This window comes from Typopeltis vanoorti, chromosome 23 (assembly GCF_054136105.1).
Source record: "Typopeltis vanoorti isolate ZY-2024b chromosome 23, IOZ_Tvanoo_1.0, whole genome shotgun sequence".
Classification (NCBI taxonomy): domain Eukaryota; kingdom Metazoa; phylum Arthropoda; class Arachnida; order Uropygi; family Thelyphonidae; genus Typopeltis; species Typopeltis vanoorti.
Genome location: NC_143571.1, coordinates 82,055,945 through 82,069,205, shown reverse-complemented (window position 1 = coordinate 82,069,205; position 13,261 = coordinate 82,055,945). Strand labels below are relative to the sequence as shown.

The 13,261-nt window shown below is 37.5% G+C and overlaps 1 protein-coding gene across 1 annotated transcript in view; it reads left to right on the top strand.

The window, feature by feature from the left end:
- Positions 1 to 13,261, top strand: part of LOC150094038 (uncharacterized) — a 123,646-nt gene that overhangs the window by 25,051 nt on the left and 85,334 nt on the right. The window contains exons 2-4 of the mRNA XM_090413067.1: positions 1,572 to 1,872; positions 8,638 to 8,807; positions 9,381 to 9,510. Of these exons, the coding sequence (XP_090269193.1) occupies positions 1,572 to 1,872; positions 8,638 to 8,807; positions 9,381 to 9,510 (601 nt within the window). The remainder of the gene's footprint in view (positions 1 to 1,571; positions 1,873 to 8,637; positions 8,808 to 9,380; positions 9,511 to 13,261) is intronic.

Below are 13,261 nucleotides of genomic sequence, written 5' to 3'. Positions count from 1 at the left end.
AAGAGTCAAGGATTCAGTCCATCTCCCAGTTCTTTTAAGAACTTAAGAACTAAAATGTCATTCATATAACACGTGTAGTACAAAAGCTTGTACTACAGTTATATCCACAGTGCTTTGACGTGTGTTATAAGTAAGCCATGATGTATTTAAAAACAAAATATGAGTTCCCTTCTGTTGGAAATTAGCATAGTTTAGTTCATAGAATGAGCTTTTTGATATTTTTATTGAACGCTGCTGTAGGTCGTAGCAGAGGTTAAATGCAGTTAAATTAAAATGGAGGCATTGTAGTTAGTTAGGAAGGGCTAGACGCTGGTTTTACCGAACTATTGTAACTTCGTTATTGCTATGGGATGTAGTTACAAGGCTTACAAACTGCCCATTGAACTAGTCATCGATTCTGTGTAGTGGAGAGAGAGAGAGAGAGAGAGAGAGTGCGTTCGCGCGCGCGATCACAACAAAAAGTCCAAGTGTTTCAACATATCCTCAAGCTCCCTGCAAGTTCCAAGGAAGAACCCTCGGTGTAGTTACCACGAAAGGTCAGCTGTATATTCGACGCTGTCATGTCATCCCATTACGCAATCTGGTCTATGTGTACGGATTAGAGAGATCTTTGTCCCTGTAACTGTCTGTCTTTCTGTGAATCCTTTCCTGCTATTAATCATCTCTGCTAATCCGATCAGCTGTCACTAGTTGTATTGCTAACGTAAACTGTATGGACTTATTTTTTGACAGGAGAGATTACTCTGAAGTAAGTATATAGGAAAGAACGAAGGACTTAAAATTCGGGATTCGAAGGGTGTGTGCTTGAAGAACTATCCTCGCTAGATACGAGCTTGCGTCGAGCAGGTGAATTCATATGTCTTCCTTCTCTCTCGGCTCTGTTTCGACCTTGGAATGTTTACCTTTCTCAACAGATCATCTTCTATGTATAAAGTCTATGAATGCAAAAAAGAGAGACAGATGTATAGAGGGAAGGAAAGGAAGACAGAAATAAAAAGAAAAGGAAAGTCACGCGTGTCTCTTTACAAGGAGCTTCCTGTACTTAAACTTGTATCACTTTCTTTGTCCTGCGTAAATCTTTTTTTGTATTCCTTGAAAAGACACAAGAGTAAACGGAGAAAAATGTTTTAGAGGCTCTATTATTTTCCTAACAGTAGACAGAGATTTTACAGCTGGATGGGCAATGAAGGACACGTAATTTCTATGATGCCATCGATTTTGTTTGGCTCATATCAATTCTGATTAAGCACTTTCATTAGAACCATTCCACCTGGATTTTAAGACATTTTGTGGCTACCATCATTATTAAAATATCGAACTCAACGATATAATTACTTTGATCAAAATGTGATCAAAATATTGACAGAACGAAACTGTTGCATGACATCTGTCGGTAAATTGCAAATCTATTAGAAAAGTTATTTTTTTAGTTCCTGAAGTTTTTTTTTTTCCAGTTTCGTTGAAACACAAATTACAGCTTTTTTTTGAAGAGTAATGATAGGGTTAGGAGGTTAACAGTTTTTTCTCACTTTCGCTCACCCGCTTTTTCTTTCCTTTTTTCATTATCCCAGGTTCGTCATCGTTTCGGATGTTACGACGAAATTCAGGAAGTGGACTCCAGGCAAGTGAGACACTGCAACTGGGTGCGTTTCTTGCGTTTCTCTCCAACCTTGAGTAGCGAAGTTAATCTTTTAGGATCGCTAGTTAAAGGGGAGCCAGTTTATGAAGCCATCCGTGTGGTAACGCCAAATACCGAACTTGTGGTTTATTATGAAGATACAGAAGAAGACAGTAGGAGTCCGTTAGCAATTTTGGCTTGCCGAAATTTAACGACGGCTCACTACAGGCACGCTATGGGATTAATTTTGGAAGGTAAGAATTTACTTATGAAAATAATAATATGCTGTTTTGTTAAATTACTCTGTTTTACATAGATAATATGTTTTATTACAGCATTATTTATCGCATAAAAATACGAAGTGATTATGTTATGTATTAAATATTTTAATTTCCGACATCTTATGATTTCCTATTCCGATTATTATTATTTTCAAATTAAATTTTCTACAATTGAAAAACTCGCAATGATAATTTGATTAAATTTAAGAACTATAAACCTTATAAGGACTGGCTTAAAGGGGCGAAGCAAGAATGCTTTTCATCTTCCCCGTTATCTGTAGAGGACAGTGTAGGGATAAGGTGTTATTGAGCTATTAAGGCTCTGATCATGGCAGGAGGGTAACAGCAATAGCCGAGCCTCAGTTAGAACTTCATTAGCTACAGCATTGCCATCCATTACCCTCCAAGGGTATTGGCGATGTGTAAGTAAAGCCAACTCTAAAAATTCGGACGATCCCTAGGCCACTCAATCGTGGGCGAAAGACCGTCCATCTCAGCGGTGGCTCCGCTCAGTGATGGCCTTCCACCCACACACCACCACCGAGCAGAACCGCTCATATTCCGAAGGAAATCATTCACCGACAAAGCCCCTCAGCGGGCCGTGCCGGAGAACACTTTCACCGGAGACTCAAATTGCTCCCTTAAAAGCAAAAACCTTAAGAGAGCGAACTCAAAACTCTCGAATCTCTGCGCCCCAGGGGGTAACAGCCGAGCCTCAGTTAAACTTCATTGGTACAGCATTGCCATTCATTACCCTCCAAGGGTATTGGATTGAATGAATCATCACCCATCCAGGTTCAAGAACTATAAATAGTCCTTATAAGGACTGGCTTAAAGGGGCGAAGCAAGAATGCTTTTCATCTTCCCCGTTATCTGTAGAGGACAGTGTATGGATAAGGTGTTATTGAGCAATTCAAGCTCTGATCATGGCAGGAGGGTAACAGCAATAGCCGAGCCTCAGTTAGAACTTCATTGGCTACAGCATTGCCATCCATTACCCTCCAAGGGTATTGGATTGAATGAATCAATCACCGCATCTCACGGTCGATTGATTCTAAAAAAAAAAAAAAAAAAAAAAAAAAATTTTCGGACGATCCCTAGATTGAAAAGAACTATAAACATTAACGTTAATTAAATATATAAATGTCAAAAAAAAAAAAAAAAAAAAAAAAAAAAAAAAAAAATTCGGACGATCCCTAGATTGAAAAGAACTATAAACACTAACGTTAATTAAATATAAATGTCAAATAATAGAAATTTTAATAGGTGTATAAAGATATCTCAAATTATTTGTAAAAGATTAAAATGATAACAAATTATTTAAGTTATTTACATTTTTAATAATTATTGCCATATTATTTATAAGAATAAGCGTCATATACAATTAATTTAGAACACATGTTTGAAATATTTTACGCTTAATAGAGTAAATTTGTCTCATACCAGATTAACTTTTCCGTGTCAACTCATAACTAGATTTTCATTCTTTCCTTATCCGCAGATTCTACTCAGAGAATCACGTAATTCACGTGGTAATCATCGATCGAAATCTTTTCTATTTAGATTTATATTTGAATCAGTTACGTTGACATCATATTTACTAGCTGAAAACATTGTTTATGTAAAGCACTTTAAGTTAAAGGGAGAAAGTATGTGAAAAAGAACGTGTCTCGGAGCATTATAATTTCTCTTATTAATGAATAGTAAAATTAAATATTAATTAATTTTAATTTTCATCTAAATTATAAATTATATTTATGAAATATAAATATATTAATTATTTTTTTTTTAATTGTTAAGTATTTTAAATACATTTTTTTATATTATAACATCGCTTTATCCAGAAGTTAAATAAATTGAAAATATAAATATATAAATGTCTGGACATTTATATGCTAACTTTTATAAAATTTAAATTTGTTAGAATATATAATAAAGATTTATGTTAAATTATATTTGTTTCTTCTAAAATTGCTGGCATAGAAAAGAAAAAGAATAGAATATTAGTGGTAGTAGACGTAATACTTCTCTTGGGATTTTCCATTTAACAAAGCATCAATTAGTAATTCGGAATTTTTGTTGAGAAAACTGAACATTTTCTCAATTTGTAATGTTATCGTAAGTAGCAATCATTCTAAAATTGATTTATTAGCATAGTTACTCTACGCTAGTAAATCAATTACCCTACGCTAGTATATATATATATATATATATATATATATATATATATATATATATATATATATATATATATATATATATAATATATATATATATATATATATATATATATATATATATATATATATATATATACAGAGAGAGAGAGAGAGAATCCTTTAATGATAAATAGAAAATTTGAAGATAGTACTAAAATATTCCTAGTTGGTACGCATGCTGGGCAACCTTGTTGAAAAAATAATTGCAGAAACCAAAACAAAAGAAAAATATTGAGCCATTAATTATAAGCTACCTTTCTTACATGCAGAACTGCATCCCTAGGTTGAAATAACAGTCTTTCTGATTTTAGGTGCTTCCTGCTCAAACCTTCAGCATGGGTAAGGGAAGAAGGGGAAGGAGGGGTTGGCACGTCAACATTATAGCTTAATTAGCTGCCTATATACAATGAGTGTGTGTATGTGTAGAAAGTGCGATTTCATCTTCAGCCACGTGCACTGTGAACACACCTGCGTCGCAAGAGCAGTCATAGTCCCCACGAATTTTGATACAAAAAAAAAAATTATATGTATATTTTTAATGTGCATGTGGTAGTATTCATACCACTCTTGTTCCCTGAAGTGGAAACTACAGCCTTAGTTATAGAATAACTTACACCAGATGCGTGGTGTTGAATGTTTAAAAGTTTAGTGTCATCGGAAGGCAAACGTTCAAAAACAGGTCTATTCGCAGTTACCTCATTACTGCTAAAAGTCTAACCAATTGTTCATTCACTGCAACTGAGGGGGGACGAGGTTGGTTAGCTACTGAACATGCAACACGTGCATCGCAATCAACTTGGAGTCGGAGAGAGAATACTCGAAGCATGACATCTCATTGTTCCTGGTCAGTGTAGCGTATAAAGGACTCATTCTGTCACTAGAACAGAGAGAGAGAAGGGGGGAGACATTTAACCTGTGCACGTGATGGTCTCTTGGCAGCTAATAGTCTGTCTGACTTTTTGGCTTTAGCCATTTAACCTGCACCCAGTGTTCTGTGAAAGGCAGTATGTCTTAGAGACGATAGAAAGAGATAAGGATAGGGCATGAGGGAGGTGCTTAGAAACGCTTCAGTAGAGGAAGGAAACAAAAATTCAAAGCGAAAAAATATCATTGAAGTTGAGAAGGGGTTAAGCTTTAGTTCAGATCTCACCTGGAGGCAGCGAGAAATAATGTCAAATGGTCCGTGTACGACAGGACAGATGAAAGGAAAGACACACTGAAGTTGGGTCATGTGACAAGTCAATTTATTATTAGGAAAGTCAAAGCACAGAAAGTAGTTTTGTCACACAAATGTCCCCTTTCGTGAAACGCTTTAGGTCACAGCTAGGTGGCGCCAAAATCGTCAAGATTCGTAGACAGGGGAGGAGAAATACGCTGGGGTAAGAGTAGGGATGCAAAAAGCCGACTCTGTCTCCAAAATCTGCCAACGATTTTAAGGAAATATCAGACGAATAATGAATGAGTAAAAGGCCTCTCGAACCCCACCCCTTACGGCATGTTATTAGAAGACTGTCGCCAGGACAACGGCGGGCCATAATCTACAGATAAGTACATTCACAGACTGCCTGCGATTACGTGCATTATCCCTTCGGCGAAGGAACGTCGGACTGTCCTAGTCGATTGAACTTTTTTCAAGTCTGTCCGTGGGTCCGCGCTCCTCCGAAACCGAGCAGCACGCCACCAACCTGCCGACATCCTGCGGGGACTCGGCTCGTAGATGTGCCGGTGGCATTCGTACGTACATTCCACCGCACGTGTTTTATAATTACGATCTCCTGCGAACAGAAAACCCCGACGCCCGTAACGACCGCTCTCCATCATCAGCTGGAGATGGGGATAAAGGACCACTTTGATGCATGTCCAAAACCTGCGGCTCCTCGCGGGCACTGGGCGGGCGACGTGACAACTGCGTACGCCTTGCCCGCGGGCCAGGCGGGTCCTCGGAACATTACAGTTGATTGACCTCTTTCGAAGCACATACACGATGGCGATCCTCGTTGCAAATAGTAGACTAGTAATGACAGAACGGGCAAAGGCAAAGACATCTGGACTCTTATGAAAGTACTTTTGCCGTTTCGCAGACTGAGTCTCGTTCAACAGCGAGGAGTTTCAGACCTTGGAGCACGTAGCTGGCGCCGCTTCCTACTGTGTGTGTGCTGTGCCCCAACACCTGCTCCGAATAGATGACAAAAAAATAAAGCCCGTACATCCGTATGAACCTTCTCTGTGCGGTGCGAAAGAAAGTGAGTGCCTTTTGATAAAGGCCATCTTTGACGTTAATGTTTTCTGTATTTATTAACGTCTTCTTTCCTACTGCATTTTTTTTTATTCCTTCCGCGTTTCGATATTGCGTTGGGAATATTCTACCAGGAAACAGAACCAGTGTAGAACAATTTGAATATTAAGAGGCTAGAAAATCAAATGACACCGGAGACCAGTTCTTCAAGAATATAGTTGGATTCATTGGCCACACCCTGCACTAATAAATATGGATGCAATATATCACGTGGCCATCTTATTAAAACACGACAGCTCACTCATTGTTTCTGTTGAATACTCTGGACAGGCATTGAATAGCACTTACAGAAGCCGCAGAAAGTAAATATATGAAAGGAGTTATTCTTTGTCTTCTTAGCAGGAAAACCACTTGTTTCAATTGTCGGAGTTTGTTCTTGTCAATACTCTTAAGTTGATATTCTTCGTGGGTATCTACCTACGAAATAATTTGACCTGGAAATTTAAAACATTGAACCTGTCAAAAAAATTTTTATAACTTTACGCAAACGAGTTTTTGTTTTTTCTTTCTTGAATATGCTACAGCATTTGATATTAAATCGCATGATCACATACGTCATCTCTTATTTAATCACAAGACTATTCAGTCGATTTGGGGATAAAAAAAAAAGGAAAAATTACACAAAATGCGAAATGAACAAATGAACTCACGGCTGAACTATAAGTAAACATTAGTGTAAATCAGCCTTAAAGCCTTAATTAGATCATGAAATATGTAATGCATTTCACAATTCCTCAAGTGATTTTGCCTTCGTGGATGTCCTTTCCTAACACGTGCCTCTAGAAATGCTTCTAAAGGCTTTTTCTAGTGATAATAAGAATAATAATAATAATACAGAATGCGATTTTACAGAATCGTTCCACTATTTTTGTTAGCATTGTTGTACATGTATTGATAGACCTAAGAGTTTATCAAATGAGCTATATCCTTAAATCGCATATTAATTTCTAATAAAAAAAAACAAATAATAATACTCCTTGAAGGCTTGAAGAGCACTGAAATCTAAGTTTAAAACAATAGCCAAGATTAATTTCATTTGAAAATAATTCATGGTTAACCGTCTGCTGAATGGTACGAAAAGGTCTATTAAAATTCAATGGAATTAATGCTTTTAACTTTGATTCTCGTTTACACTTTAAGAAGAATACTTCTCCCTCCAGACACACATACGCACATACACACCTGCATATGTCTATTCTTATTCTTTGTCCTTGACGTAATTGCCTACTATTCATTTCGCATTACGATAGAAAGGGGTTGAAGTTCAACAAAATCAACTCTTCCTCGTACTGCTGATGACAGTTTTGCGTACAGATCCTACTCAAAAATGATTAAGTAGAAACCAATCTTTCTCTCTCTGTGTGTGTGTGTGTGTGTGTGTGTGTGTGTGTGTGTGTGTGTGTGTGTGTGTGTGTGTGTGTGTGTGTGTGTGTGTGTGTGTGTGTGTGTGTTTCCTTGATTAGTTATAAGTAATGATCACGGCCAAGTATGAATGAAAACGATCCGTACAAACAAATCTACTAATTTATATTCTCCGTCGATCCGTTTTTTAAGTAATTGCACCTCAAGAAGTGGGGTGGGAGGGGAAAGAAAGACAAGGGTAACGTAGTTTTTGATTTGTAATGACTTTTTAATTATCTGTTCAGGCCAAGCTAGCGTATTTGACTGAGTATCAGTGTTTCAGCTATAAAAAAAAAGATAGCGGTGTTGTCGCCACTAGCAACCGGTATTGTTTAATTGCTTCCATTGTTTAATTAAGGTTTCAGTGGTTTTTACACTCTACCCTAATAATCTCTGACCTTAATGACTAGTGAGCGGTAGAGTTACCGGTTCTACATTACCCACCAAGCTTTGAGATCCTAATTACTTCCATTATCTTCTTGAAACTCGTCCTCGTTTGTTAACAACTCTTAATTATTCAAATTAATACTTCGTTTCGCTTTCTAAGCATCACTGTTCGGATAGATATTTTTTTAAATCTTGAAACCATCTTGAAAGCGTTCATTTGGCATGGAAAGGGTTCGTACGACAAGCGTAGTGACATAAATAATATATTCAGGCAATAAATAACGCAATTGATTGATGCTTTGCTGTATGGCAATCTTCTCTTGAGGGGGAAATAAAGTTTCTTGTGCAGCCAGAGCTGCCAGAGCTACTTTCCTTAGATGTCACAGAATGACTCGGTAATATGGAACTGATACAGATGCGTGTTTTCTATTGCAGACACACCTCTTGACCTCTCTCGCGCTCTCTTATCGTCCCGCATTCCGGTGATGACGCCCGGTTCTCCAGAAGACGCTAGAATGACCTCTGCTCGTTCACTGATGACACCGCCATCAGAACCAGAAGAACGTCGATCTGTGTCAAGCGACGGTCTCTCTCCCAGTGATGAGGTGAGTACTTGACAAAAAAAGAAAGAAAGAAAAAAAGAAAAAAAGTAAAATAAAATCAGAAGTTGTCACGAGATATCAAATCATTAAGACATTTTAATGACGCTAACAATGTATGTTAAGAAATGGTAACTTATTTAATATACTTTATTAATGCAAATTAATAATGTAAATAAAATGCAAATATAGCTTTATTATGAGAAAGCGCTGCTGCATTATTAATAAATGACATCTTTAATGACATGCAAAAATACAAAAGAAAAAGAAAATTGTAAATTTCAAAATAAATTAGCTTTTGATTTTAACGAGGAAAAACTAAGCAGAAATGTAAATATAAGTAAAAAATGACACCAGGTGGCGTATCAGATGTTACGATATGACAACAATGAATGTTCAGCTTATATCTTTTTCCAATTATACATTGAAACTTCAGTTGTTGTTTCTCTAAGCAATGTTCTCTGTAAGAAGCAGATATTATTAATACTTGTAAATTCAGTTTATTGTTGGATAGATGTTCTCATTTGTTTTGTGGAACTTGTCTTATAGGTGTTCGCATTTTTTTTTCTTCTTCTGTAGTCTCTAGGAAGTGACATACGGCCCCCTGTTCTAAAGAAAGGCAGAGAACGCACTCTTTTACCGTGTGAAGTATGTGGCAAGGCTTTCGACCGTCCATCACTGTTGCGGAGGCATATGCGAACCCACACAGGTAAGCAGCTGCCACTTTTCTGGTTTCACAACGCTTCTTAGAAAAGTGAAACATGTCGTAAGATTTCAGACATGACACGAATGAGCAATAACGTTTCTCTGAAAGGAGTAGATTTTTTTTTTTTTTTAGCTTTCTCTTATGCGCTATTACTTTCATGAAGCAAATCAAATGCTTACTCTTTACACCGGAATTTTAATTATCGACCCATTAAGTTCTTATCAAACGTGCGATATTGTTGCTCACGAGAATATGACCTGAAAATATAGATCATGTGTTTTATGATTCTGAAGGACGTGATTGAGATATTAAATTGCCCAACAGCGACATCTATAGGAGAGTTCACAAAACTCGAGGTCGCCTTTCTCTGCTTATTAAACTGTGAGCGATACACAACGCTAGCTTGCTAGGATTCATACTTGTTTATGTAAGTGGTGACATTTTCCTGCCTAATCGAGTCTGGTGATTTGTAGACTGCTTTCAAACCATTTCTAAGAGGCTTAAAATATCTTCTGCTTGTTTTCTTGCGTTCTGTTTTTCTCTTCCCACCTCTCTGATAAGAAAAACCCATCTGTTAAGAGTCATAACAGAAAAACATCACATTATGCGAATCTTGCGCTATCAACTTACCACCACCGCCAGTACGGCCCCTGGCAAAAGGGAGGAGAATCGCTCTATCCAAATGACAAGTTGGTCGGTCACTTTGTAACAACGCCCTGAATGGTCCCCTCGGTGGAGGTGGCTATTTGTCACTGCGTTTATCACTACAGTAGGGGCGAGGAGAAGGGGATGGAAAAATAAAAAAGTAGCGAAGGAAAGAGGGGTTGTTACACAATATGAAGGAATCGTGAGGAGAAACGTTTTTCGTTGATTCTTTCTTTCGTTCTTTCTTGGAACCTAAAAGGTAGTTTAGTCGTTATCGTGAGAGTGAATGATTAATAAACTTTCATCAGAACAGGTTTTAAAGATGATTCTCGAGTAACGGAAGCGGAGTTATTAGCATGATAAAAAGAAGATAATTCCAACAGTGTAAAATATTTCTCAACAAACAAAAAAGAAATTAAAAATGTAACCGATCCTACTAGGGCAGTATTTTGCAATCAGTAGTTTGAAAACCTGATGGTTTGTATGCGGGTATTTCAGTTGTCAAGGCGTGGGTTGGAGCGCCTTTACCTGCTTAAATGCGTGATGAGGTATTACAGTTATTAATTTATGGGAACTCCTCTCTCTCTCTCTCTCTCTCTCTCTCTCTCTCTCTCTCTCTCTCTCTCTCTCTCTCTCTCTCTATCCACTGTCCACTCATACAGTTCACAAAATAATACCATATGGATACAGAAGTTAGTTTAATTTTCTATATTATATGCATTTCGACTTCGTGGAATCTAAAACAGGAGTGCCGAGGGGGATACTTTAAGGAAGCCATTTGTTTGTTCAACTCTCCACAACACTGCCCACACTGTATACAGAATAACGGCATTTGTTCCGATTCGGAAGCCGATGGAGGCAGGTGATAGATGCGAGTAAGCGTTTGTCCTAGAGGATGTCACGAAAGACAGAGAAAGAGCAATGCGAGAGAGACAGATGCCTGCAATTCGCACGTGCTGAAAATCATCATTGGCAGATGCGACTACGGAAGGCCTATTGAAGCAACAGGAGTTAAGCCTACTTTCGGGGAGCCACGGTGTGATGGTGTGGCTCCGGAAATTGTAGAAGAGCAAGCGTGGTCTACCGAGGGTGGCGGAGCGCGACCGTAGACAAACCTGCTTCTGTTGTGCACACAGGTGTTACGGCACAGTTTGATCCTGTCTCACCACGTTATTTGCGACGAACTCTACGAAGTGGGTCAGTGTGTGTGTGTGTGTGTGTGTGTGTGTGTGTGTGTGTGTGTGTGTGTGTGTGTGTGTGTGTGTGTGTGTGTGTGTGTGTGTGTAAGCGCATGTTGGAGCGCTTGTGTTTCTGTACCTGCTTAAATGCATGATAATGTATTACAGCAATTAATTTACGGTTTTCAGAGAGACAATAAATCTGCTAAAAAAATTATTCCTCTCACGAAGTCATTTGACCCCACTCGAGCGAGAAATGCATTCATTTCTCTTCGTAGTGTTCCCCCCCATTAATCGTCCCGTTTCTTTTTCTTTCTCTTTTTTAATGAATATAAGGGTTAACATATCAAGTTCGTAGTTAGTCGAGCACGCACGCACACTAATTAAAACATGATCTTGCGAAAAAATGTCACTCTTTCTACCCTTCTTTGAATAAAAGTGCTTTAGAAAAAAAAGTATGCATATTAGGGGACCACTCGAGATTGTTATATATGTCTTGAGGATTTCGTTACACTCTTAAAACCATATTCTTAAGGCTTGAATTCGAAAAACTATGTAACCTGTTTGCTTGTAACAAGCTAAGTTTATAACAATCCCACTAAAAAAAAAAAAAGGTTGGATATCTACAGAACATTAGTAGCCTTAGGTGGGTTAAGCATTAGATAATTTAAACCCTGCTCTAGCAGAGACCCAACATAATGATTTCACTTTTTGAGCTCTTTCAGGTCTCCTGTATCCAAGATATTGGTTGCATCAAAACCGATGACGAAATTCTTCCATCATCGAACCAAACATTTACAGGAGCTTTTTCTAGATCACCTCGCGGGACACACATAGGAAGGAAAAAGAGACTCTTTTTCCAGCAAATTCATTTTTTATCACCGCAACACACATATCAGCTAGAGCCCCATATTTTTAAAGTCCAATTCATATGGAATCAGGAAACAAAATCCGTTAATATCATTAGCGATGTACTTGGACTGCTGAAATGTGTGCTATTATCAGAGGGGGGTTTGCTTATTTCCATAAACGGCAGGATTAAAGTTTGGAAGTAGTCATATTTTTCAGTTTATTCTTTGAGTCATGATGAAAACATGGAAATATAATATGTATGAGGGAGAGGAATGCTCATACGCATAGATATCATCTATGCGTATAACTCAAAAGGGAATAAAAATGCCATTTTTATATAAATAATATTTTGGATCATGTAAATCCTGAAGTGTTACATTTCGACCATGAAACTGGTAGTATTTTCTAGATAATATACGTTTGGTCAAATATGTAATTGATATGATTATCAAGATGGCGAAATCAATCATCTACCCTAATCATCTCATTCGCGCGATCTTGATCCTGTTGAGAATCTGCGTGATGTCTTTGCGTGGCGCCTGCTAGCTAAATAGCCAAAGGAGGCATAGACTTGAATTTTAAATTCATAAGATATTAAAGAACGGTAAGTCGCGCATAATAGAAAGTGGAATGCCTAATTTACTGATCAGGTAATGTACATGACTGCGGATTTTTACTTCTGAACTTTCCGATGATATTTGAAAAAAATCATCTAATAATTCTCCCTGGCTGGGGATGAAACGACGTCCTGGGAGTTACTCTCAATTACTGACCCTAACATAGCCCAAAAAAAAAAAAAAAAAAAAAAAAAAATTCAAAAAAAAAAAATCAAAAATCGGTCTAATCAGGTACAGTATAGTATAAGAACAGCAAGAACAGCCGCCCAAACACGGAACTGTGTTGTTGCAGGTCAGGTCGTCTTGAGATCTCCTGTGTGTGGGATTAATATAAAATATAAACATTGTGATCTCTGCGAATATATTTTTAAATAATCATTTTATGAATTTATTTTATATTAATCTGATGGGTATTGGAAACCACTTTTCGTGTAGTGGGAAAGTGAAAAGTAAAGAGACAGA